Below are 26,081 nucleotides of genomic sequence, written 5' to 3' on the forward strand. Positions count from 1 at the left end.
CAGAAAGCTGCAGGTCAGACAGATACTCTCTGAATGTTGGTCATGTGACTGCTGCTCACATGTGACTCCATCATGGCTTCCTGCTTGTTGCTGAGGAGGGCAGGATGTTTAGATTTTACTGGATAGATTTTACAGATCTTGTTGATGTAAACTCTTTATTTGAAGAGTGAGAGAAGGACAGAGGTCAAGAATCAGACGTGACGGCTGAAGGCTGACTTTGTAATAAATGACAGTTTATTATAAAGGTTACAATCTGGTGTGTTGCAGAGCTCATCAGTTGTCATCGTGTGCTCTTAGATTTTTAGAAAAGGGAAGAAAAAACTACAAGTACACACACACCACTCACTCCAGAAGAAACTACAACCATACTGTAAAAAGAGGAAGCTAGAGAGGAAGAGGAGGGTCACCATAAAACCTTAAAATGATTATAAGCAGGTGAAGATCAGGAGGAGGGAGGTTTCACACAGAAAGCCGGGATTCTCAGCCAATCAGCAGGAAGCTGAGGGTGGTCAATGTCGCAAAGGCGGCCATTTTGGTTCATATTTCTCTGGTGTGACTCAAAGTGTGCGGCCATTTTGTCTCCATCTATCAAAACCATTTTCTGATTCACCACATGAAGTCATTGATGGCAGTGACTGGAGAAAGAATGCCACCTGCTGGTTACATCAATAAACAAACGGTTAATGCTCTGATCAATCAGAATATATCAGTTAACATTTATCTGTATTTCAGATGAATTAATTTGAGTATGCAGCTCTGTGTTCGGTTTCCCTGTGAACTGCACCCTGGGAGCTGTAGTTCCGTGTCATTAAAGCAGCAGTGAAGCCGCTGAGAGACAAAATGGCCACACTTTTAGTGAATAAATCAGGATGAAAAAAAAAACTTAAAAGCGTTGAGGTGATTCATGAGCGTGAAACCAGGCCGAACCTGAGGAAGCAGCTCAACTGTAACACAGACCCAACACCAGTGACCTCACTTCTGGGTTTTCTGTTTGGCTGAGAAAGCCTACGATGACCTCATGTCAGGTGTACTCAAGTACAGAGGGATTCCCAGCAGCAACCTGAGGTCTGAGGCTGATCTACATCCAACCTGACTTCACTCTGTCACTCTGTGAATGACTGTACAGTAGACTATAGTCCATTATAATATATATACTATACATATATACAGCATGTAGTTATATACTATATATATGTATGTATGTGATGTTCAGTCAGTGCAAACAGCTTCACTCTGTGTTTGAAGTGTTTTCGGCAGCTTCGGTGTCACGCTGTCGTCTCATAATGAACATTATTATGTTTATTTTTTAGTAAAAGTGGGATAAAGGCAGGTTAACCACCATGACATGTTTGTTAGCTCCTGTCAGAAAGCACCACCACGTTAGGACGTGTTCAGGCTGGGCCTCTGTCTCTGACCTGTTTCATCCCCACTCAGAGTGTTGTTAGCATCTTAGTGTTTACTGTAGCTTACTGTAGCCACCGTGTGGCGTTCACTGCCCTGTCCTGAGGGTAAGAAAAGTCAAGGGACAGACACTAAACACGCACCGCTCCGTCTGCTGGTCAGACACTGTAAATGATCTCCATCTTTGGCATTTCTTCGTCTCACAGTCTCACCTTTGATAAACTGAGAAGCTCGTATTGCTCTGGTTCATTTCTGCAGCTGCCATTTTTTTCTTTTAAATGAGAGTTGTGAACAGAACGTGACCGTGATTCTGTGAAGTTTGGAGGATTTCAAATAAAATGTCTGTATCGGTGAGAATTAATTCGCTAATTCGCATTACAGTGCCCCCTCTGTCCTCCCAGCTCAGTGCAGCTGTTTACAAACACTGAACACCACATTAGGATAAAGACTTCATAGACTACAGCCTACCAAAATATGACTGTATCAACCTCTATGACCTACCTCATATGTTACACTATGGCTACATTATTCTACCATAATATATATTATACAGACTCTATAGTCTACTGTAATGTGCTGTACATAGACTATACATTCTTTGCCTCTGTGGTACTTCTTTGTCCATAAAAACACGTCGACTTGTACAATATTGGAAAATCGTGATTGCAGCTCAGCAGGCGTTCACAGATTCAGATGATCTGTTGTCATGGAAACAGGCACTGAAACGATTGTGCTTTTGAGGGAAGAGGCGGTAACGTGTCAGGATTTTATTCAAATTAACCATTAAGAACAGTAGAGTTCAGTATAGGGGTAAAATAATCTAAGGTTCTGTTAAAGGCAAGGCTGTATTACAACCTTAACTCAGTGCTCTAATTTTAATTTAAGGGAGAAAAATCAGAGAAATAATCTTCAGAGAGTTATTACGGATATGTAGAAAAAATAATATTTTGTAGCAGCAGTTGGCCTCATTAGTGCTCCAGCTTGTTGCTGTCAATGGCGCTAGGCCAGCATTTTCCCCCTGTTTCCAGTTTTTGTGCTAAGCTAATCTAAAGTGGAAAGTTCTTGTTTCTGGCTAAAAGGCATACTGTGTCTTTAAGAGTTGTTGATGTTCATAGAGCAGCCATGTTGGAAAAACTGCAGCAGGAAACAGTTCTGTATAAAGTGCATCAGCTAGCGTTAGCATTCTAAAAGCTTCCTGTTAGAACATATTAAACTAGTAAAGTTTTAGATTTTGTACAAATTGAAATTTTAAGTTTCATTTTTAATTGACATACACCTCAACTCTGATTGGGCAGCTGTATTTTGAACTCTACGTGTGGTCTGGAGGAAACTCCACATATGGCAGGGAGGAAGTCCCAAATATGGCAGGGAGGAAACTCCATTTATGGCCTGCTCCTGTTCCAGGTTCCTGGTCCAATTGATTGAAGGGGACTGACCAATGAGTTTCAGGAGTGAGGAAGATGTAGGAGGAGGAGGAGGAAAGTATTCTCTGTACAGATGGCTTTAAACAGATAGCACCATGTACAGTAAGCCCTCAGTAAGCAGGTTAGAAACCGGAGAGGTTTACAGTTGGAGCTCTGCTGCAGCTCTCCCTGAAACACACAGCACGTCAGCACAACGTCACACTCATTGACAAATCATTATGAATTCCAAAACATCACCGAGTTGACCTTGAAATTCAGCTCATTGTCAAATCATAAAGAACTCAAAATCATTTTTCAGAATATTTAAAACTCTGTAAGTCATCACCACTACGTTATTATTACTTGTTATTCATAAACTCTAAATGATCTGCGTTAAGATATGAACTCAAAATGAACACAAATTCTTTATGAGTGATATTTGAAAAAAAAAAAAAAGCTAAGTCACAAGAAAAAGAAGAAATCAGCTGTGGCCTCCTGGTGTCAGGGCGGAGGATCACTCAGCTCTGCTAGCAAACGTCCAGCTAAGACTGGCCTGGGGAAGCAGAACGGCACAAACCCGTCTCATGGTGTTTGAAGTCAGATTGTCAGATCAGCTCTTTGATCGGCTCTTTGGACTGGCGCTGTTACATTTGTTGAACTGCATGCTGTCAGGTCTGATGGTGGAGTGATGGAGCTGCTGAGAATCAGCTGACTTGCGTAATGAAACCTCTGGTAGTTCTGGTGTGTCCTTGTTTTTCTTTGATTGAGTTTTGTCAATATGTTTAAATAAATCAGTTTCCTGTTCTCTTTCTTTAAATGGTGCCTTTGCTCACAGACAGAGGAGCCTCTGGACATTTACCAGTCGTTTAGCACTGATCAAAGAGCTGATTCTCCAAAATGTCTCTGAGGTCGATCAGAGACCTGGGCGTTGGTAAAAAGGTCTAAAGATTCAGTCACTGCTAAGATTTTCTAGTGAAGATTGCCTAGTGTCTGACCTGAGGTCAGGGGTTATGAGGTCACAGTTCAGGATGTCTAGAGGAGTGTGTTCAGAGGTGAGGGGTCAAGTGGAACCATCCAGCAGCTGTCTGAGCGCCCTCTCGATGTTGATTCGGTGTCCCAGTCTGGTGACGCCTAGCTCCACAAAGTCCTCCTTGGTGAGGGCGGGGAGATGGGAGCCTTCAATCTCATGCTCCTGGAAGCGCTGCCGGTGCTCGGCCAGGCCCACGCTCTCCAGCCAGTCACCCACATCGTATTTATTCCAGAGGTTGAGGGGCCGCTGCCTCCATGGCCGGAGGGCCAGCAGGGGCCCACTGAGGACAGGGGAGGGGCATGGCGAAGCGTGGGGTGAGGGTGAAGGTGAGCGGGATCTGGTTCGTGCACTTGCGCTTCGCATCACAAACCGAACCTCCTTTGGTTCTGAGGGCAGGCTGAGACTGGAGGACTTCAGAATGGTTAGGCCGCGACCTGAACTCAGATCTGGCCTTTCAGGGCCAGGGGCGGGGGAGGAGGCGAGGCCTATTGACCTATCAGAGGGTGAAGGAGAAGGGGAGGGGCTCCGCCGGGTGACAGGGTAGCGGCTTCCTGGTCGGACTGTATAGCTGGCTCCATATCCACGCTGGGAGATGGTGTGGAGTTCACCCAGACTAGAAAACAACCTGCAACACATTATTGATTAATGACATCACTACAGAGCGTGGTGATCATACCAACACCTGCCAAGCTCTGCAGTCTCACATGAGATATGGACCCCGAAAGTCAGACAGAACCAGTTAATTTGAGTTAGCTAGCTAAATAATGCTAATGTTAACTGATTAAGCTAAAACACTGCAGCTAAAGCTGGAAAATATTTACATGTCAATAGGACATCTGGGTTTTGGGCATCTGTGCTAGCAAATGATATGCTAACTCTGAGCTTTTAGTGTAACACTGTGGATGCTAACGTATGCTAACAGACCTTTGCACCTTTTCAACACGTGAAAAAACACAAAGCTTGACAGGATGTGTTTCTGATGCTAAGCTGTGATTGGATAATCTTCTGAGGTGTTAAGTTCCGTCAGCCATTCAGATGGGAGAGTAATAGTTTTTTAGTAGTTAGTCGTCTGTGTAGAAGGTGCACATGAGTTAGCTGTTAGCATGTAAATATCTCTTAGCATCGTTTAGCGATATCAAGAAATGTTTACCAGCGTTAAAAACCTACGATTTACTCTCTCCACTGTCCACACATCTGGAACAACACAAAACAGTTTCTGTTACAACACACTCACACACACACAGTGGTTCAGTATTTATAACACGATGTACCTGGCGCCTCCTACTGGTGACCTGCGGCCGGGATCAAGGGGACTTGGCTCCTCCCCCAGAGAGTGACTGTCTTTATTCAGCAGCTGCAGCCGATTGGCCAGATCGAGTCCAGACCCCGCCCTGCCGCTCAGCTCCAGGGCAGATGCAGACCGGCTGGTCAGATCCACGGCCGACCCAGATCCCTGTCCTCCAAGCGCTGCCGGCCGGCCCCCTTCCTCCGGACTGAGGCTCCGTCGCTCCTCATCCCCACCACCCCAAAGCTTGGACCTCCTCTGAAACAGATAGCGTGGCTGCCGGCCACCGCTGGTGGGAGAGGAGCAGAGCGGGGAGGAGGGGGAGGACAAGGATGCAGCAGAAGGGAGGAGCTCGCTGTCTGAGGATTGCTTCAGCAGCGGGTCCCTGAGCGCAGAGCGGCCCCGGCCAATAGGTGAGCGAAGGCGAGGCTTTAGGGCTGATGGGGAAGTTGCTGCGGGGGAGGGAGATGGGTGAGCAGCAGGTGGGGAGGAGGGGGAGGTTGGAGCAGGAGGAGAAGCTAATGTGATGGATGGAGGGAGTGAGCTGGGGGAGGAGGAACTGTCATGCAGCCGCTCATCGCCTCCTTCCTCCTCATCTCCTCGTCTGCCTAGGGAGTCCGGACCACTCTCTCCTCCCCCTCCCTCCCCACCTCGTCGTGGTAACAAGGTGAGGGAGGATGGGGGAGGAGGGGCAGGAGGATTCGCAAAGGCAGGGGGAGGAGTCACCAGACCAATCCTGCGCAGCTCCTCCCTGGTTTCCTCGTCACTGGACGATAACAAGGCAGGCGGGAGGGTCACTGTGTAAGCTCCACCCTCCTCCTCTGAGCTTCCCACAGTGAGGCTCCTGCGCCTGTCAATCAAGGCCGAATGGGTCTCATTTGCTAGCGGTGGCAAGGGGGAGGGTCTCCAGCGCTCAGGGGAGGGGCCAGCAGGCGATGTCACTCCTCCCTCTGTTTCTGGACGCTCCACCTGTCCATCAGGGAACAGGGGCGGAGTGATGCGTTTATGCCGCAGCTCTGGACTCGTTTGGGGAGTGGTTCGCTTGGTCCTCTGTTCTGGGCTTGTCTGAGGAGTGGTGCGCTTGGATCGTGGCTCGGGGCTGCTCTGTGGGGTGGGGACAGGTGTCCGTTTGTGTCGACCCTCAGGACTGGCAGAGGGGGTGGGGATGGGTGTGGTGGAGGCAGAGATGTTTTTAATGCGAGGCTCAGGGCTCGGCGTGCGGGCAGTGAGCGCTCGTTCTCTTGCAGCAAGAGCCAGGGCGAGTGGAGAGGAGGGGTCTGGGAACAGAAATGAGGTGGAGAGGGTTTGTTTGATGTTGGAGTCCAACAAGAAAAAACACAAGACATCACAGAAAGCTGCCAGACTGACCTAAAGGCTTCCCTGTCAGTGGGTGGAGGAAGGTGTGAGGCGTTGGTGAAGGCGATAGTACCGGTGCTGGAGGGGGAAGCTCGCCGAGGTCGTCCATCGAATGGCTCTGAGTCAGGAGAGGCGGTGTCTGATTTTCTGACCCTGACCCCTCCACAGACAGGAAGAGGGAGGAGCGGCGGCCCTGAACCCGTGCACGCTCTGAAAGGACCTGCTGCTGGTACAACTCCGCCCTACTGGGGCTGCTGGGTGTTCCATCAGACTTGGATGAATCGTGATCTTTAATTCCAAGACCTGGACAGAAAAACAAGTTATTGTCAATCATTTTTATTGAACTGTTGTGAATCTGTGAATTCAGCCGATCGATGCTAACCCTGCTCCTCCACAGGAAGCTGTTTCAACAGAGGTGATTTCCTCCTCTGGGGTTTGCTGGGTGGAGCCTGCTGCCCCACGTTAGCATAAGGGTTTTCTATTGGTCGTCCCCGGCGCCGTGACAGTGGCGAGTGGCCGAGGGCGGGGCTGGTGCTGTGGAGAGACAGCGTGGAGGTGTGTGTGGCAGTGTGCAGTGTGTGTGTAGCGGTGTGCGTGGTAGTGTGCAGCGCGGTCCCTGTGTGTGTGTCTGGCTGCAGCGGCGGGGGCGTGTCCTGCAGGATTATCATCGACCTTGCTTTCCTCTGCCGTTCGGCATGGGCATGGCTCCTGGATGGTGAATCAGAGAGCTCCTGCAGCCTTGGCTCCGCCCCTGGTTTGAAGCTGGAGCGGGTCAGCCCCTCGCCACGGGCCGGGGGCGGAGGCGGAAGAAAGGAAGGAGGAGGACCAGAGTCGAGGATGAAAAGTGAGGAGGTGGAGGAGGCAGAGGGAGGTGGGGGTGGGGCTGTCTGAGGAGGAGGAGGGATGGAGCTGTCAGTCAGTGAGGAGCTCCGGGGAAACCGGCTTTCGTTGATCAGAGCTGAGATCCTGTCGTCCTCTGGTGTGCCTGTGGTAACCATGGAGACATAAATCAGCAATCAGACTCACCCCATGTCCTGATTGGTCAGAAGCTCCTCTGGCACAGTTTACTGTCTCACCAAAGCTCTTGGTTCTGGACATTCCTCTGGGTAACGGCATGGTGCTCTTCTCTGGCACTGAGGGGGGCACCAAACCCTGACGCTCAAACAGCGACTACACAAACGACAAACAAACGTTTAGTCACAAATTCACAGTCACAGCATTCAGAGCCCCGAGGCCACTAACCCCTTGAATCTTAACCCCTCCATCTTACATTAATCTCGGCCTGCGTGATCCGCCGGCTTGTTGGCCTCTGCTTGACTGTTGCAGCTCTAAAGTCGTCTGAGGGGCGGGCCCTCAGAACTACTTCCTGTTGACCTCCAGCTAACATCTCATCCAGTTTTTCTGGAGGAGGTAAAGAGCAGCATGAATACATGATAAACTAGTTAAAATCAAATGTAGCACCACAATAACCAAACCACCATATCAGGACTGCATCACAACATCGGGGACCAGAGCTGTAGCAAGATTTTAGAAATACTGAGGACATGACAAAGTCCAGCTGCTTCAGTTCAGTCTCTGCTAAGACCCTGAAACTTCATGACATCACTGAAACAGTAGATGCTTTTCCACCAAAAGACGTCGAGGAACTTAACCAGGAAGTTGCCTTTCTGATTGTACTCGAGTGTATAAGATCCAGCATCAGTTCTGAGTGTGCCTTAACATGTGAGTCAGTCAGTGTGGAGCCTAGCCAAGTGACCTTTTGCCATTTTTCTGATTGGCTTCACCAGTTCTGCTCAGAAGTGGTGAAACGCCTCTGAAAAATAGCTGAAGTTTAAACTCAATAAAACATGACCTGGAAGAGTCTCCACAAAAACTAGTTTCCAGGTCCTCTGATGTAGAAAAAGGTCCCACATGGGAAGGTTACAGTGTACTACTATGTAGTACAATGTAAAAAAGTGCCCAGAGTTCCGGCCATGGGAACAGGGGCTGCTTTCACCCCAGAACTTAATTTAAACCCTGGTGGAAAGGCACATCATGACATCATCATGCCAAAAGACTGAAACCACAGCGTCACAGCACGACAAACAAAAACCACCATGTGACTCACCATAGCGTCTCCTCCTGGCTGCAGACAGAACAAAGGTCAGCAACACACACTGCTACAGTTTGACTCTACTGTGTGTGTGTGTGTGTGTGTGTTTTTACCTATGTCCTCTAAGTCAGCGGTCATGGACTTAGATCGGAGTGTCAGCGAGGTGCTGGGGGCTCGTTTTGGAGGGGGCGGAGCTACAAGACAGTATTCAACATGAACAATGGGTGTGTGCAGAGTCACAGAAAAAATGAGTGTGAAAAATCTGTGTGAGGCTGGGGACACACTAAACAACTTTTTTATCAAACCAACTAAAAAAACTGATTACCACAAACACACCAGCTGCTGGTGGTAATGCGTCAAAACTAACAAAAAACTTGAAGACGAAGAAGAAGGAAACAAACACTGAGGACAGTCGGCTGTCTGTGCAGCCGTCTGCAGCAGTCACTGCTCAGTGTCTGTGAGAGGTCTGGTTGCATCACACCCTGACAGGTTCTGGACAGGTGTGCGGCCATACCTTTCTTCCTGATCAGGTTGGTTTCAGATTTTCTGGAAACTGATACGACCTTCATGAGCAGGCGACTTCCTCCCTGTCGGATCAGAGACACCACCTGCCGGTGACCCACCTTCACCACGTCGGTCCCGTTCACCTGCAGAACACACACACAGGTGAAGTCATGGAACTTTAATGGAACTGTTCATTTCTTTAGGTGTGACCAGAGCCCAGGACTCTCACACTAACACCTCGTGCTTCAATGCTGTTACCTCTATGAGGAAGTCTCCGGTTCGTAGCCCTGCTCTCCATGCCACACCCCCCTGGTCAACCGACTCTAGGTACTGAAGGGCGGGAAACGCCGGGGTCGGGGCAAACTCCTCGATGGGCGTCTCAGCTGGAAACAGAGAAAATGAGCTGAGATGTTTGTGGTGAATCCATGTAAGTGTGAAGTGATGAGGGGGCGTGGCCACAACTGACCATCGCCAACTTTTATGGCCGCACTGAAAACCAGAGCTGCAGCGTGAAGGAGACTTGCTGGAGTTATGAAAACAGCAGTGAGGAGTTTGTGATCACCTCTAAACACCCACCCCTCCTCCTCCCTCCCTCCCTCTGTTCCTACCTTTAGCTCCTCTGAGGACGAAGCCAAATCCCTCGCTCTCCCTCTTCTGCAGCACAGCTGTCTTCTCCTCGATCACATAGTCGCTAAAACACAAACGGTTTCTTTATGACTCTAGAGAGGTGATTATTGATATTTTTAGCTGAGTAAAGCGGTGCAGTGGCGGTGTTTCACCTGTAGGAGGTGTAGTTGTCATATGAGCCTACAGTGTAGTGTCTGAACAGCCTCTTAGTGCGGTCCTCCCTGGTCTCTGAAACACACACACATCATGTATTTAATTACAGCTCACTGTGTTGTTATTAAAGTCGGAGTGGTTTCTGGGTGTTATGGTGTGTGGGCTCATTGTTCTCTGCAGCATGAAGCTCCTCAACACAAACAATCACAGGAGAGGACTCAGACATGTCTGTGTGCAGGAATCACCTGCAGAAAGCTGCAGATCCTCTCTGGATGTTGGTCATGTGACATTATTAGTGTAAGCACTTCATTTTGGGGGATCCTTTAACAGATGAATAAATTAGTGATAAATATTTTCTGACTTGGTGCATTCATGAACCACCAGAAAGTTTGGATTTTTGGGTCTCAGAGGTTGTTTCCCTGATAAAATATAGTAAAAATAACAATAATCTGTATGTAAATAATAATGTTTACCCAGTCTAGGGTCGTATTGTCTCATCTGGACTTCTTCAACACAGTCGGCAGGAAACCAGCCGGTTCTTCCTTTGACGCTTCCCTCCCAGAATCCTCCTTCACCAATAGACAGCACTGTGGCGCACAACACACACTCATTAGCACCAGCACACTCTTGAGTACATGCCGTGTTTTCACCGCAGCCCTGTCTAACCTTTGACCCTCTCTCCTCGGTGTAGCTGGATCTCTCCGGGCCCCTGCGGGACGTGGGACCGGGTAGCAATGAAGGTGCGTCCAGGAACCGCGCTATACAGCCTCCTCTTCCTCATCTGTGGGGTTGCGGGTGGTGAGGAGGGCGGGCTGGTTTCCACGTGACCACCACCGCTTGGGCTGCAGTAAGAGAAAAATACTTCCTGTCACATGATTTAACCCAGGACGTGATATAACAGTCTGTGTCTGTACGCACGTATTACCTGAGGCGGCGTGTGTGTCGTCGGAGCGAGTGTGTGTGTGTGTCATGGTGTGTCTCCAAGCTTTGAAGGGAGGGGCCAGGCGAGGAGGCAGGGCTTTCCAGGGCATTGTCACTGGCTGAGCGAATCAGTGAGCGAGGTGATGCCAGGCCGTTTCCGGCCGGCGTCCGCGCCAGGCCGGCTCGGCGCCGCTTTGTGTAGGAGGGAGTTTCTCTGAAGGGAACTACTTAGACACATATATGAATACACACAAATGTTAATACACACAGACAACATTAACATCCAGCTGCTGTGACTCACACACACACACCCGACACACACACACATGATTTAAATGTGTTTAAACTCACCAACGTCAGATGATTTGTGAATCTTGATGATTTCTGCCAGATCAAAGTTTCCAGCTATAATCGCCACCTACACACACACACACTTTATAACTAAAGCCGTTTGATTCTTCATTACATATAAATAGTTGTTGTTCTAGTTACCTGAAAGGCCGTCTGGTTGTTGTAGTTCTTTATGTCCTTGTTGGCTCCTCTGAACAGCAGCACTCTGGCACAGCTGTCCTGCAGGAGCAGCAGCCGACACTTTATTAACTCACACAAAACATGACTAATGATTGTGTGTGAGTGAGCGTGTGTGTGTGTGTGTGTTACCTGGTTGTAGAGAGCACAGAGGTGCAGTGCGGTGTTTCCTGATGCATTCTGGGAACTCATGTCAGCGCCGTAGAACAGCAGGTGTTCCAAGTGCTGCACGTTGCCGTAGCGACATGCCTGAACACACACACATCATAATTGTACAGAGCTTGAACATGTCATCGGTGCAAGTAATTTAACTGATTTGTCTGTGTGTGTGTGTGTGTGTCTGTGTGTTTGTCACCTGGTGGATCTCCTGCCACCCATTCTCATCAGTCATCCCTGTAACCATGACAACAAGAACTGTTTCAGCACAGTGTGTTTCACCACAAAAAGATACAAAAAAAACACAGCAGCCATGATGTTTAAAGGGCGGCGATAATGTCACCACCACACACAGATTCGTACCAATGGAGGCGTGGTCCTGCAGCAGAAGCTCGCAGCAGTAGGGGGCGCCACCCACCATGGCCGAGTGATAGAGCGGAGTGAGACCTCTGCTGTCCTTGTAATCTGGAGACGCCCCAAGGTCGAGCAGAGTCTGAGGACAGAAAACAGGAATCAGAGGTTTAAATTCTGCTTCCTTTGAATGAGCGTGAGCGTCTGAGGTGTCTCGTTACCGTCAGGGCGGCGCTGTTCCTGCAGAGGACAGCCCGGTGCAGAGCCGTGATCCCGTCTCTGGTCCTGAAGTCCAGATGGGCTCCTCCACTGCGGAGAACCTTGATGAGCTCACAGCTCTCCTCCAGCTGCACCGCCAGCGTCAGAGGACACTCTGAGACACGACAACACAACTCTGAGCAAAGACGCCTACAGAACCAGGGCTCTGTCTACTTCCTGGTAAATGCCTTCCCACTCACCTCCGCTGTCGGAGTCATGGAAGTTGGGGTCCAGGCCTTTTTCCAGCCATTTGGAAACCTTCTCCACATTCTTCTGGTGCACATGTTCCATGAAGCGCTTCAGGTTGGCCTGAAATCATTCAGTTTTCCCATCATTGCCACAAATTAATGTAAAGTCTGTAATTATTGTTCTTAAAACATCTTTGTACTGACAGGTATAAATGCACCTAATCACACCGAACTGTGTGATTTACCTTTGTGTGCAGCTTTGCCAGCTGTTTGTCATCCACGTAGGTCTGTGTGTAAACTCGCCTCTTGTAACGAAACTGCACACAGACAGACACACACAGGGTTAGTTTGTAACGAAGGCAGCCCACGTTTGAAAGACAAAAAGTTCTGCTCTCCTCAGCAACACACAGGAAGCCATGACAGACTCACATGGGAGCAGCAGTCACATGACAAACATTCAGAGAGTCTGTCTGATGTGCATGACACACAGTGAGGTGGACAGACATGTCCCTCAGCCCGAGGCAGTTTTTACCTCCAGGTACGGGATGGGTGTGATGGGAGGAAGAGGATACTCCTTCAGCAGTCGCTCCTCGTCCAGAAATTTTCCGGCTCGGCCGTTGAACGCCGGCTGGAAGAGACCATAGTTCAAAACATCCGACAGAGACTGAGTCAACGTCATCAGAAGCCTCTGCTTACTGGTCCAAACTGGTAACTCTGGGTCCAACCGCAAACACTTCTGAGAGAGCCAGAGACAGAGAGACACACAGAGACAGAGACGGGCGGACACACACAGACAGGTTTGTGCTGTGTCTTATACTTATGTGAACACACATCCATACACATCCGCGTGTTACCGTCTGCTGCAGGTCCGGAATGCCGACTCGGACAACGATGCTGTTTCCAGGGGGCGTGTCATCTGCGTCGTCGTCCCTGGCAACAGCAGAGCCTGTCGGGTTGCCGTTAGTAACCGCCTGTTGCCGTGGGCGATCATGTTTGGTGTCAGCAGCCGGACTCAGAGGCATGTGGCTGAAACACAGAGAGAGAGAGAGAGAGAGGCGCGTTAGTATCGCTGGAGGTGAGAAAAACGCTGTTACATCACCCAGGTGTCAGAACTGCATGTCACAGAGCTGCAGCGGCAGGAGAGGAGGGACGGGACCGCCTCTGCTTCAGTCCATGATGAAGGCTGACCTGATCAGCTCTTTGTATTTTATATTATTATTGTGTGACAAATTTCAATTTTACATTTCAGTTTGATATTACCCCTCAAGCATCATTGGCTATAAAGCTCTGCAGCGCCCCCTAGAACGTGGTCTGGGTTAGGTCTCTTGGAAGAATCCTCTAAAGCATACAGGAACTTGCGACATTTTGCGTTTCGCACTTGTCGTGAACAAACTCGTCCTAGGGGGAATTGTCCAAGCTGAAAATTCAGTCGGTCCCTCTTAAAGTGTTAGAAATCAAAAGCTTTGGTCTGGGTCATACGGTCGGGCTGTGGCACCGTCACAAAGTTAACCCTTCCTCCGACAAACAAGAAGTGGATGTGTTTGTGACTGTACCTCCCACATACTTCATGCAATATGCGTAACTCTTTGCTTTCATGATGAGAGTCCAAGTTTGAACAGATTGATGTGCTAAAATGATGATTCACTCATAGCGCCACCTACTGGAAGGAGGACTTGTGTTTTGTATATGTGCAATTTTGTGTACTTTAGTGGAAAATAGATGGCAGGAAAGACGAGAAGAGAGGATAGGCGAGGGGACGGCTGTGGCTGTGTAATGGTTTATAATTCGCTAGTTATGATTTATTTTTTAGCCTTTTGTATTTTACTGCAAAACACACACACAGAGGCTGTTACATATAAAGAAAAACTCTTCTGTAAATTCAGTGTGTTCATCGTGTTATTAAAGAGTCTGTCCTTGTGTCAGACAGACTCAGAGAGGACAGAGACGTCGTCCAGCCCACAGACACCTCTCACTGGAGATATTTACACTTTCAGACACAGGTTAACAAACAAACATGGCTGCTTTCCATCGCACACCAACCGCCTGCTGACGCTGGCTCTGATCTGACCTCCACCCTCCTCAGTGCTAATAATGGCCTCTGGATGTTACATCACATCCTGTTTTTCAGCCTCTGAACACACACACAGACACGTCGGATTGTTCTGCTCAGCACTTTAACTGAAAACCAAGCGGCAGCAGCCAGGGCTGAGAGATGAAGAGTTAAAAACTGCAGTTCCCCTTGCAACCTCTAGGAGGAGGGGGGTATATTTGACTCTCATGTGAGCAGCAGTCACATGACCAACATTCAGAGAGTATCTGTCTGACCTGCAGCGTTCTGCAGCTTACGTGAATGAAATATCTGCAACCGTGGATCAGCCTGTGTATGAACCCACACATACACTGATCCTGGTTCACAAAAACCCACAAAACACAACAACTCTGAGTGCAGTTCACTAAAGGTAACTAAGTCAGCAGCTGATTCTACAACATGACATTATTACTTCTTTAATTATCGTCTGTATTAATCATCATTGCTGCTAATTAGTGGCTGATTACTATTCATGCCAATAAAGCGGCGCGGAGCTGGAGTCAGGACTTAATGGCTGCTTCCATTACAGTTGAGGATGAAAGGCACGGAGAGGGAGAGTTGTGAGTTGTGAGTTGTCATAGAAACTGGAATAGCGGGGAATCCTGTGCTAACCTCACTGTGTCATACACTCACAGTGAGTGTGTGTGTGTCTTTAAAAAAGCCTCCTGATCTACATGCTCACTGTTGCTATGGCAACACAGTTGAACAATTTTCGCAGTTCAAAACTACCGACCTGCTGACTCTCTCTCTCTCTGTCTCTGTCAGCCTCGCTCGGCCACTGTTGTCCTTCACATCCATCCACACTCCATAGATTAAAGGTATTAATTTCTAATATAAGATCAATATAAAGTAACAGGAGGAGGAGAAGCAAGGACAGGCCTAGGTGTGTAAAAGGACCAAACCGCTTGATCTGACATGATTCTCTAAACTAGAGATTTCACTGCATTAATGCAGTTAGTGGAGACCAGGAAGTGATGTCATGACTTCACCTGTCTACCTTTTGTGAAACAATTTGTGGCATTTCCCTTTCAGGCCGATGGAATGGCTCTGCATCCTGTCACTGCACTCCCATTCATCGCCTGCTGTTAATTCCTTCCTTGCAGCAATGATCTGTGAAGTCTGAGAATCCTTAAAAGCAGCACTGAGGGTTTTTTAAACAGCCTCTGCTCTCAGCTGATTTAACTTAAGAATCCAAAACCCTCGCAGCTGATTTTCACAGCACGCTTAAAATGAACAGAGGCAAAGCAAACATCACGCGGGACTCAGACACATGAATCACTTCCTTTCATTTACTACAGTAAAAGGCGGTAATTGCTGCGATATTTAACGCCGCTGCCTGAGCCTGTGTGGAGGAATCCTCCACTCACAGGACAACATGTCAGATGGTGAAATGTCACAGATCACTTTAAAAGACTCTTTTCACTCACTGCTGTTCAGACTCCCAGCATGCACTGGGTGGAGGTCATAGACAGGTCGACCACAGATGTTCATCCCGTCCATGTTTAGCATCTCTTTGGTGCTCTTTGCTGAACAGTTTGAATCCGTGAATGGTTTGATCCATGAAAAGGCCTCCTGACAGGTCTTTGCTAACAGCTTCCTGCTGAAATAAAAAAAAACGATCCGCTGAAGAGCAGCGAGGAGACTGGCGCTCAACGAGTGGCAGCGCTGATTTAACAGTCACCTCATCCCTCCAAGCTGGAGAACCAGCGCCATCTGCTTCAACAAAGCATTGATTTCAGCGTGTTTCTTAATAGCTCACGCCCTGCTTTTCATCCATCTTGGAAATTAGAAATCATCATTAGCCAGCTTTTTACCCAAAGAGTTAGTTAGCTAGCTTACTACCTCAGCATTGGTTAATTTACTGGTTAAAATGTGCTGCCACACCCACATTAGCTCTGGTGTTCCCTCACATTGGGATTAATGAGTAGTAGAAACTTCTCACTGCCAGATCCTCCCTGTAGGTTGCAGTCTGCAGACAGTCCAGAAGATATGTGGTCATATATCTGTTAGCAATTAGCAGGTCATATCACTGAACGTTCCTGGAGTTAAAGTGTTAATTTGATTCAGTGTCTTCAAACAATCAATATGGTTCCATTTTTAGATCAGTGACATGAGACATCATGAGCCACTTCCCAGCATCCTCTGTTCTGATTGGACACATCAACCAGCAGCAGCAGAGCCCCTATAGAGAGTATATCTGAGGTCGCTCACCATGGACGGAGGACCTCCTGTCCCCATCAGTCCTAATCTGAACTGACCAATCAGCAGCCATTAGCAGCATGCTAGTGTTTGATGGGCTAAACCAGCCCTGAGCAGAGTAAACCAGCTCAGGTCAGACTCTGTAATCAGCTCCACTTCAGAAAACACTTCACCTCCACCAATCAGAGGCTCACAGCCACGTTATAAAACCTTTCTGCTCTGAGAGGGAAGACTGGACTGCTGCTGCTGCTGATGGTGATGATGATGATGGTGATGATGATGATGATGATGCTGTTTTCTGTGGCAGAGTTTTATCTGAGCAGCTGCTGAAGCTTTTCACTGTCGTTTGACAGATTAACCTTCAGAGTGAAGGTGAGCTGGCGCTTTGACAGCTGTTCAAATATGAATCTGTGACACACTTTAGTGCTGTGAGAGAACTCCCTCACACAGTTTACAGCTGTGAGCAGGGAGGACCTTTATCCAAATTACTACTTCATAAACAGCCCAAAACTGGCTGTAACTTGAAGTTGGTGTAAACATAACATGAAGTGAGTTCATGACGACACACAAGTCATGAAGACAATGTCGAAGGTCGAAACACCAAATGAACCTACGACCGTTGTCTTCTTCTGTAGTGGTTTAATGGCACCAACGGAAGAATAAAAGCAAAGCCAGAGTGCAGAAATACAAACACTCCAACACAGCAGGTGGTGCTGTTGGCAATATTTATAACAGCTGCTGTCTAAACTACATATCCACATTTTCCACACACTTGTGGTGGACTCACAGCTACAGGAGCAGCAGACAGTTCAGAGGGATCGGACATCACAAGGAGTCTCTGAGCAGAGCGGTGCAGAGCTGCTGGTCCTGGGCAGGGACACTTGCTGGAGTCTCTGTCTGCAGCGTCCACAAACATTTGACAGGACAGCTTCGGTCCACACATGGACAGAGGAAAGCTGGATCCAGACTTCATGATCCCCATAATAAACAGGAAGAAACAACCACAGCCAGTCTTAGCTTTCATATTGTAAGTTTTTTCAGAGCTGCCCTTGTGCAGCTTTGAGTGGTTTGGCACCTGGGGGACATTCGAACCAGGTGTCTCCCTGGTGAGATGTTCTGGTCATGTCCATCTTGGAGGAGGCCCCAGTGCAGACCCAGGACATGCTAGAAGAATTACATCTCACAGCTGACCTCAGCATCCCACTGGATGGTTGGAAGAGAAAGACTACTGCTATTGTGGCCAACCTCTACATGGAAGAAGTGGAGAGAAGAGCCCTGAGTTCCTATCCTGGAACCACCCCCACCCACTGGTTTAGATATGTGGATGACACCTGGGTCAAAATCAAGACCAACGAAGTGGAACGGTTCACAGAACACATCAACGCAGTGGATAACAACATCAAGTTCACTCGCGAGGACACCAAGGACAACAATCTGGCCTTCTTGGACTGCACAGTACATATTGAGGAGACAGGAGCCTCAATGTGGAAGTGTACAGGAAACCCACACACACGGACCAGTACCTGTTATTTGATTCACACCACCCACTGGAACACAAACTGGGAGTCATCAGGACCCTGCAGCACAGAGCACAAACTGTACCCACCAGCTCAGAGGGGAAGAAGAAGGAGCAACACCACATCAGGAAGGCCCTGCAAACATGTGGCTACCCGAAGTGGGCACTCATCAAAGCCACAAAAACAAGACCCCCCAACAACAAGAAGAAGGACAACACCAGGCGGAGAAAGAACATCTCCATTCCATATGTGTCAGGAGTATCAGAGAAACTCCGCAGGATCTTCAACAACCATGTCATCCCGGTCCATTTCGAACCTATGACAACACTGAGACAGAGACTGGTTCACCCGAAGGATAAGATTCCCAGGGAGAAACACAGCAATGTGATATATGCAGTCCAGTGCAGTGAGGAATGCTCTGATCTGTACATTGGAGAAACTAAACAACCACTCCACAGAAGAATGGCTCAGCACAGGAGAGCCACCTCCTCAGGACAAGACTCAGCTGTTCACCTCCACCTCAAAGACAAAGGACACTCCTTTGAGGACAACATTTTAGACAGGGAGGAAAGGTGGTATGAAAGAGGAGTCAAGGAAGCCATCTATGTTAAGCTGGAAAAACCTTCCCTTAACAGAGGTGGTGGCCTCAGACATCATCTTTCTACCACATACAATGCAGTGATTCCATCCATTCCCAGGAAGTTTGCACATACTCACAGTAAGAACAAAGGGCTGTCAACCAGTCCCCCTCCGGCAGTTTCATAGTCGTTAGCCAGTCGTTAGACACACCTGGCCCAGTCAGCCAGAACATCACAGGTAAGTATGGAAACATTTAGTGCTATTGTTTTTTTAAGTTTTACCCAGACCCACCCACATAGGTCTGTAACCACATATAAACCATGTTTCCCCAACAAACAGTTAGAACTGATGAAGCTGCTTGGATGAGCAGCGAAACGTCTTCTAGAAAACTCTACAAGTCCAGACGCCTTGCTTCAATCTTCTCTACGTATGATGACCTGGACGACTGAGATTCTTCATCAACATACTGCTTAGGCTACTGCCCCTGTGACCCGACCCTGGATAACCAGTAGAAGATGGATGGATGGATGGATTAGCATCAGAATTGGGCCATTTGTGTGGTCTTAAATGGTTCTTGTTTTTGGATGAAAAACTGGACTGTCCTCAGAGTTTAACCTCACCTCTGATTGGCTGTTTGGAGCAGCAACCGTTCAACTGCATTCTGGGTGTTTGAGTCTGGAATGCCACCGCTCTTTTTCTGATTTCTCTGGTTGTGAAGCCCTGAGTTGTGACACATTGATCCAGACATCCCTTTAACATTGCTGCCGTGTGGAGCTGAACCTGCAGCTGATAGAGAACCATTGTCACGAATAAGTGCTGATGGCAGCCTTTCACACTGCAGACAAAAGCCACTCTGAGTGGGAGTAAAAAGGGGCGAGAGAGGAATGTGAAATTAAAATGAGTTTGGAGCTGCACTTTCTAGTTTATAGGAGAGGAGGTTTAGTCTTCAATGAAGACCTTCAAACACCTGGAAGTCCCGCGTCTGCAGTCCTCCTTCCATTTTGTGTGGGCCTGTTCCTCTCTTCATTCCTTCTCCTCCTTCAGACTGAAACTCAGTCTCAGTAAGTGAAACGTTTCTGCTCCACCTTCAGCGATCAAAGCACATTTCCTGGAAAAGGCGCAGCAGCCTGTTATCTTTATGTGTGCTGTTGTAGCTGTGGATGGGTCCTTCAGGTAGCGCCTAGTGGGAGCAGGAGCAGCCTTTGTGTTGCTCACAGCGGTTGTTTTTCCTCCGCTCTCCTCTGCAGAGCGCTGAGTTATGTAACAGCTCCTCTGGGTCGGTGCTCAGGTTTTTCCTTCAAAACCGATCTCATCTGGGATGTTCGGTGCCCACACAGGTTTCTGGCTCTGGATCATGGTCCCGGGAAGGAAAGTTGAAATCCTGGTTCGATCAGAGGAGCGGGGGGGTTTGTCCTGGAATAACTCGGGGTTAACATTCTGATCATTTCCAGCTTTTGTCCTGAGCAGAGACGCTGTCCTCCCACACAGCCTGAACAATGCTGCAGCTATGTTCTTCAGTAATAAGAGTGAGATCTGAAATCTGATTATTCACATGACTCTGGGGACAGACACACTGATTTAACCATCAAAAAACTGATCAAGAATGACTGAAAGTCTGTGTCATTATGGACTCATCATGGACTCATAATGGACATACTGTGTTAGCTGAAGCTACCAAACTGTAAATGACAGGGGTCCAAACCAGCAGAGGTTCAACATGAGCTCACAGCCTGGAAGGTGGAATTGTGGGAGTTTGTGATCTCAGTATCACCGGGGGCGTCTGTGTCTCCAGCTGACAATGATCACAGTTAAACAGAAAATGTTTCGAGTGTAGTATTTCAACTTTGACGTCAGTCACTTGTAAAGCTGACAGCTGTGTAATCAGTCTTCTTTATGCCTGCTAACATGATTTAAGGTTTCCGTGTTTGAATGATGTGTCACTTAAAGACTGACAGAAAAAGACTCGGATGACCTTAAATATTCAGAGGAGAGCAGCAGAACCTGCCCTGAGGCCTCAAGCACCTCACTGATCCTGAGACATGTGTGATGTGAATACAGGGCAGATAAACCAGTCAGTGTGACACAGATATGAGAATAATGCTGGTCAATAATGTTGAACAGTGTTCTTCTTCCTGTTTGATTACTGAGGCTGCGGTGTCTTCTGTGCAAAGACTATAAAGACAAAAAAGGACTCAAAACACAACAAGGACAAAAGAGGCAAAATTGATTCAGAAGTCTGGACATGCTTTCTGCTTTAAAAATGTCCCCAGTTTAAAAGGAGTATATTCATTAGTGGATCAACACCTGTGAGTCAGCGACTCTCCTGATATCAAGCAGTTATGACTAATGTGACTGAAACACCAAGAAAAAACATCAAATCCCTTCCAGGAGCTGCAGATACAGATACCATGGCGGACACACAAGGTCAGAGGCTGATTTTAAACCTGCATCCAGCAGCAGGTCCTGCTTCTAGTAACAGATTCTCAGATTAAACCCCCACACAGGAACAGAAACTCACCTATGGTCAGCAGTCCCATCAAACTTTTCCACGGGCCTTTACTGCTTTCTGCTGGTCTCTTCTGGTTCTGGTCTGCTTTGGTCTGACTCGGTTACTGGTGATGTGCTGGATCTGGCCCGGTTCCTGGTTCAGCCTGAGATGCCTGGTTTCTGTGTTCTGGTGTTGTCCTGAAGCAGCAGCAGAACTCTTCGCAGTAGTACTTCCTGTGGATGTTGCTCTTCCTCACAAACGACCAGAACCCGCTGTAGTTAATGAGTGGTAATCCTGCAGGGGAGTCTCAGAGTTTCAGACTGTATTCTGGGAGCTGCCCTGCCCATCCTGTAAAAGGGAGGAAGAGCGGGAGGAAGACGGGTGGGAGGTAAAGGAGAGGGGAGGCCAGGATATGGAGGAGGAGCAGGGAGAAGAAGGAAAAAAACATGTCAGGAGATGTTGGAGTAATTAAAGCAGAACTGGGTCAGACTTACACAATGTGTAGCGTTAGCATGGCAACAGGGACGACAGAGAGACGTAAAGCTGCCGCCAAGCTGCCAGCATTATGTAAAGTTTCAGATATCGATTTATTTCTGTTTCTATTCTGAGCTGAAGACAAAAAAACTGTCAGGCCTCAGCAGCAGATCAGGATTTACCGTTAGCCTTCATTAGCAGCTAGCATGTATGGACACTAACGTCCAGCTCTCTGTGCAGCAGAGCTTTGTCTATGAAGAAGAAAGGACAGTCAACTACACACCTGTGTAGCATGCTAGCTTGGAGGACATTCTGTTAGCAACCAGCTGTTGACTTCTGGCAGCCTATTAACTTATGGTACCATACTGCCAGACAGCTTGTAGCCTGCTAATTGCTAACAGCATGCTAGCCAGCTGGTCTGTGTGGGTTTGTCTGGAAAAAAAAGAATATGTTTCCACGGCAACGAAGACAGCAGGAGGACATGTTGGAAACAAGAAAACAATCTTTTAAAAAAACAATAAAAGACTTGAGAAAGATTAGATGCACTTCCTGTGACTCACACTTCCTGTTTCCCGTCTGCGTTGCCAAGGAAATGGATGTTTGGCAGGAAAAAGGTGAGAAGCTGGACAGCACTGATAACAAACGCGCACCATTTGTACTTCTGGGCTTGTGAGGACACTCATTGACAATTCTTTAACGGAAACACACAAACAGAGTCGCCACACAAAGTGAGGACCGTGTCAGGCGTGCACGCCGACAGGTCCTCACACAGTTAGCTGTACGCCTGTGTCTGATAGGATCCTCCATTTCTGACTTTCTCTGAGACAAAACCCACACCAAACATATCCTGCTATCAGTTGTCTGTATATGTTGCTTCTGTGCGACAGAGCTCCATTGTTGTCCAAAAACTACACAAAACACTGAGTGACAAGTTCCTTCATTATTAAAAATATGGGCACCACAGTTTATTTACAAACAGCTCTGCAGGCTAATGACAGCGCTTCTCCAGCTAATTTATGGTTTGGAAACATTTTTAGACCTCTGCTTCGTTTGTATTGTCGAGCTGCTAATTGATCACATTCATAATAACAGAAATACTCGGGGGTGAACCGAACACAGCTGAAGCTCATTACACCTCCTTTGACCACCTGACTTTGTAAACAGAGGGGATTGGTCCACAGGATCTTTCAGTCACTATGTGTCACGAGCTAGTAGCAGCTGTTATCAAAGCAAAGTCTTCACAAGCTGCACTCTGATTGGTCAAAACCAAACCTTGTTCCACACAAGCTCAAAGCTTGAAGACTGCCAGTTGGACTTGTGTTGCAGCTGCGTAGTCTAACTCGAGGATCTTGGTGGTTCTAACATTCACGTCAAACAGCTGTTCTGGGGATGTGACTGTATCATCTGTGAATTCCTCCACAGGTTGATCTGACTGAACGAGGACTTTCTGCTGTCTGAACGTCCTGATCAGCTCAGGTGTGTTTCTGGTGTGTGTGACTTGAAGCTGTACAGTTGTGCTCAGATCTCCAAAGATGCATTTCATTGTTAGGTGTGAACAGGATGAGTGTGTGTGTGTCCTGGAAATGTAGCTCCCTTGGCCATTACCATGGTAACCAATGGCAGGAGCTGATAATGCACTCAGTATTCTCTCCCTCTGACACACACTTTATCTTGTCAAGTTTCACACATCAGTGGGAACCTAAAAACTGAGAGTCTGTTCGCCTCCTTCCCCTCGCAGCAGAGTAGGATTGGCGATCTCAGGGCAGACCCAGACCAGAATCGAGGAGGCGACCGAGGATCCTGAATCCACTCTGCAGCAGCTCCAACATCCACATCCAGCCACAGCCTGCATCTATACATCAGGGATTACATGAAAAGCTTTCTGGTTCCCACAATCCCATGGGGCCCTGCACTGCTAACTCTGTAAGAAAGAACCAAAAGTCTCAGAGCTCCAACAGCAACAAAGACTCACAAAACTGTCACACAATGACCACAAAGGCCTGTAAGCTGAAAACAGGGGGGTGGGCTGAATCATCAGCTGATGATGCAACATTGACAGGAAGGTTGGAGACTGGATGAAGTTTTGTCTGGAATGGACAGCTGTCCACCATGAATCACAGATGTTACCGTCTACTGCTCCATCACAGTCTGTATGTCCAGGGTCGGACCAATGAACACCCAACATCACTACTGAGGCCTAAACCCCGGCATGTGTTAGCATGTTAGCGCTTCCTGTTCCCTCAGCATGTCAGAGGCTACATGAGAATTCAGAGGGGATGTTAAACATCACCTCACTGAGGTGGAGGGGCCCCCACTGTTATCCAGATCTGCTCATTAATGACCTGATACATAGCACTAGGACTGGTAAGGTGTGTCAGAGGTTTTCAGGAATCCAATGCAGATGTTTGGAGTCAGCACTCCGAAGCATGGGACAGGACAGGCCGGCAGGTTCTGATGACGCTGTCATGTTTTCCTTACTTTAAGGCTCGGAGTCTGGTCATGGTAACTGATATCCTGATATGGTACCTATCGTATTTACGTCATTTTTTACTTCACGCTCTCTGTCATTGTGCCTAACACACTACATATGGATGTTGTGTGGGGTGTGTGTGTGATGGGGTAAGCTGGTCTGAATCTGGATGTGGATGGAGGATCCACCTGTTACAGCCTTCAACCCTCAACCCTCCTCTGCTATCTCCACCATCTTTAAATGCAGCGCTCACAGTGGGGCGAGCTAAACATGCTCATTACAGCAACACAGAGCTGCATGTTAAAAAGCAAAAATATAACTGTCACCTCTGACCTGTTGCCAACGATGGAATTTCAAAATGGCCACTGATGTCAGACTAATTTCTGAATTTATTTATGGAATTTATAGAAAAGTAGCAGTTGTGCTAACCCAACAGTTTAACCTCTGGGTTAACACCACCAGTCCTCAGTCATGTTGCCATGACAACCACATGATGTGAAAAAGAGTGTCAAAGTAAAAAAATTGACTTCCTGTTCCTGTTTAAAGTGATTTTTTTGGAGCAGATCATGTTTTTAGATAGTCGGACTGAGACTACGGCCTACACACTCGCCGCTGCGCTTACATAACACACACACACACACACACACACATGAAGAGAGAGAGAGAGGGTGATAAAGGGATGCTGTTAATGCCAAGCGGAGGAAATAGAAAGAAAAGCAAAGGAAAACTGAGCAAGGAAGGATGCAAAGGAGGTGAGGAAAGAGAAAAGGAAAGGAGGTAAAGGATGGAAGAAGAAAGATGGAACGAGATGAGACGACAGGAAGAGTGAAGACAAGAAGAAAAATAAGAGAGGATGAAATGAAAGAGAGCAAATAAGTGGAAATAAGGTAAAAGAAAGAAAGGTAGGAACAAGGAAGGACAGGAAGAGAAGGAAGCATTGAAGGACAAGAGGGGAAGGAAAGGAAAGAAGGACGTGAACAGATGGATGAAGGAAACAACAGGAAGTAGGTAAAGAAGCAAAAAAGATCAAGTGTAAACAAAATATAATTATGAAAGTTACAGCAGCAAGTGACCGACACACACCTGCACACCTACACACACACTGGCAAACATATCACTAAAGCTTTAGCCAAACACACATGAAACCACACGCACACAGCACCGCAGAGAGAGAGAGAGAGAGAGACTCACCCAGAAGAACACCGACTCGTTCTCCATGATGATAAACTGAAAAGAAAAGATGGGGAGAGGAGCGGAGAGGAAGAGGAGGAGGAGAGGATGTAGGATGGAAAAAAAGAAGAAAAAGAGGAAGAGGAGAATCTGGAGACGAAAGGAGAGAGAGAAGAAGAGAGAGAGAGAGAGAGAGAGAGAGGGAAAGAGGGAGGGAGAGGCAGGATGAGTGGAAGGCTGATCGGTTCAGCCCACACACTGCTAGCATGACACACTCAGTATATGCAGAGTGTGTGTGTGTGTGCACGTGTGAGTGTGCACGTTGTCTCCCACTCCAATGCGTGGGTTAGAAAACACACCTCTCTCTCTCACTCGCTCGCTCGCTGTGAGCATGAGCGAGAGAGAGAGAGAGAGAGAGGGGTAAGCAGCGTGGGTGTGGAGGAGCGGCCCCGTCGCCATGGCAACGATGCAACTGCAAAAAAAAAGATTCAAGATTCATCATCATCATCATCATCAGCCAGTGAGGATGAAGATCACTAATGAAAGGTGGACACAGGTTTGCATTTTTGTGACTGAACGTATTTTCTCCTCCAATCAGAACTCAGTGTCCAGCGGTCACATGACTTCTGAGTGTGTTCCACATGTGAACACTTCAGCTGTGGCGGGCTGACACTGCAGGGATCAGACCGCTGCTCCTCCCATGTGACTGAGAGCTGCAATCTTTACATTAGTACATACACCAGAGGATTTCACCTGCTTAATAACCACCGACTGTAACTAAAGTTCGAGGAAGCATTGATGGTTCCACTGGTGCAACAGATGACAAGCTGGATGGTCTCTCT

At 47.8% G+C, this 26,081-nt stretch overlaps 1 protein-coding gene across 7 annotated transcripts; it reads right to left on the reverse strand.

Annotated features, from left to right (window-relative positions):
• Positions 1-212: 212 nt before the first annotated feature.
• On the reverse strand, positions 213-25,380 carry shank3b (SH3 and multiple ankyrin repeat domains 3b). Of its 7 annotated transcripts, XM_028399882.1 has the most exons (28): positions 21,883-21,898; positions 21,156-21,473; positions 13,108-13,279; positions 12,950-12,989; positions 12,786-12,881; positions 12,499-12,570; positions 12,266-12,374; positions 12,029-12,180; positions 11,820-11,949; positions 11,656-11,693; positions 11,433-11,549; positions 11,265-11,342; positions 11,124-11,190; positions 10,777-10,999; positions 10,518-10,693; positions 10,325-10,438; positions 9,851-9,926; positions 9,680-9,762; positions 9,330-9,454; positions 9,082-9,214; positions 8,681-8,761; positions 7,746-7,876; positions 7,552-7,645; positions 6,858-7,460; positions 6,488-6,778; positions 5,106-6,396; positions 5,002-5,028; positions 213-4,459 (listed from the first exon to the last, which is right to left on the reverse strand). In XM_028399882.1, the coding sequence occupies exons 3-28, from the start codon at positions 13,242-13,244 to the stop codon at positions 3,865-3,867; spliced, it is 5,079 nt and encodes a 1,692-aa protein (XP_028255683.1). In that variant the 5' UTR covers positions 13,245-13,279; positions 21,156-21,473; positions 21,883-21,898; the 3' UTR covers positions 213-3,864. The 7 variants fall into 7 exon arrangements, with proteins under 7 accessions (XP_028255683.1, XP_028255679.1, XP_028255678.1 ...); XM_028399878.1 differs by lacking the exon at positions 21,883-21,898 and adding an exon at positions 25,261-25,380 and having other exon boundaries at positions 12,786-12,989; XM_028399877.1 differs by having other exon boundaries at positions 12,786-12,989; positions 21,883-21,899.
• Positions 25,381-26,081: the final 701 nt, after the last annotated feature.

This window comes from Parambassis ranga, chromosome 2, assembly GCF_900634625.1.
Source record: "Parambassis ranga chromosome 2, fParRan2.1, whole genome shotgun sequence".
Classification (NCBI taxonomy): Eukaryota; Metazoa; Chordata; class Actinopteri; family Ambassidae; genus Parambassis; species Parambassis ranga.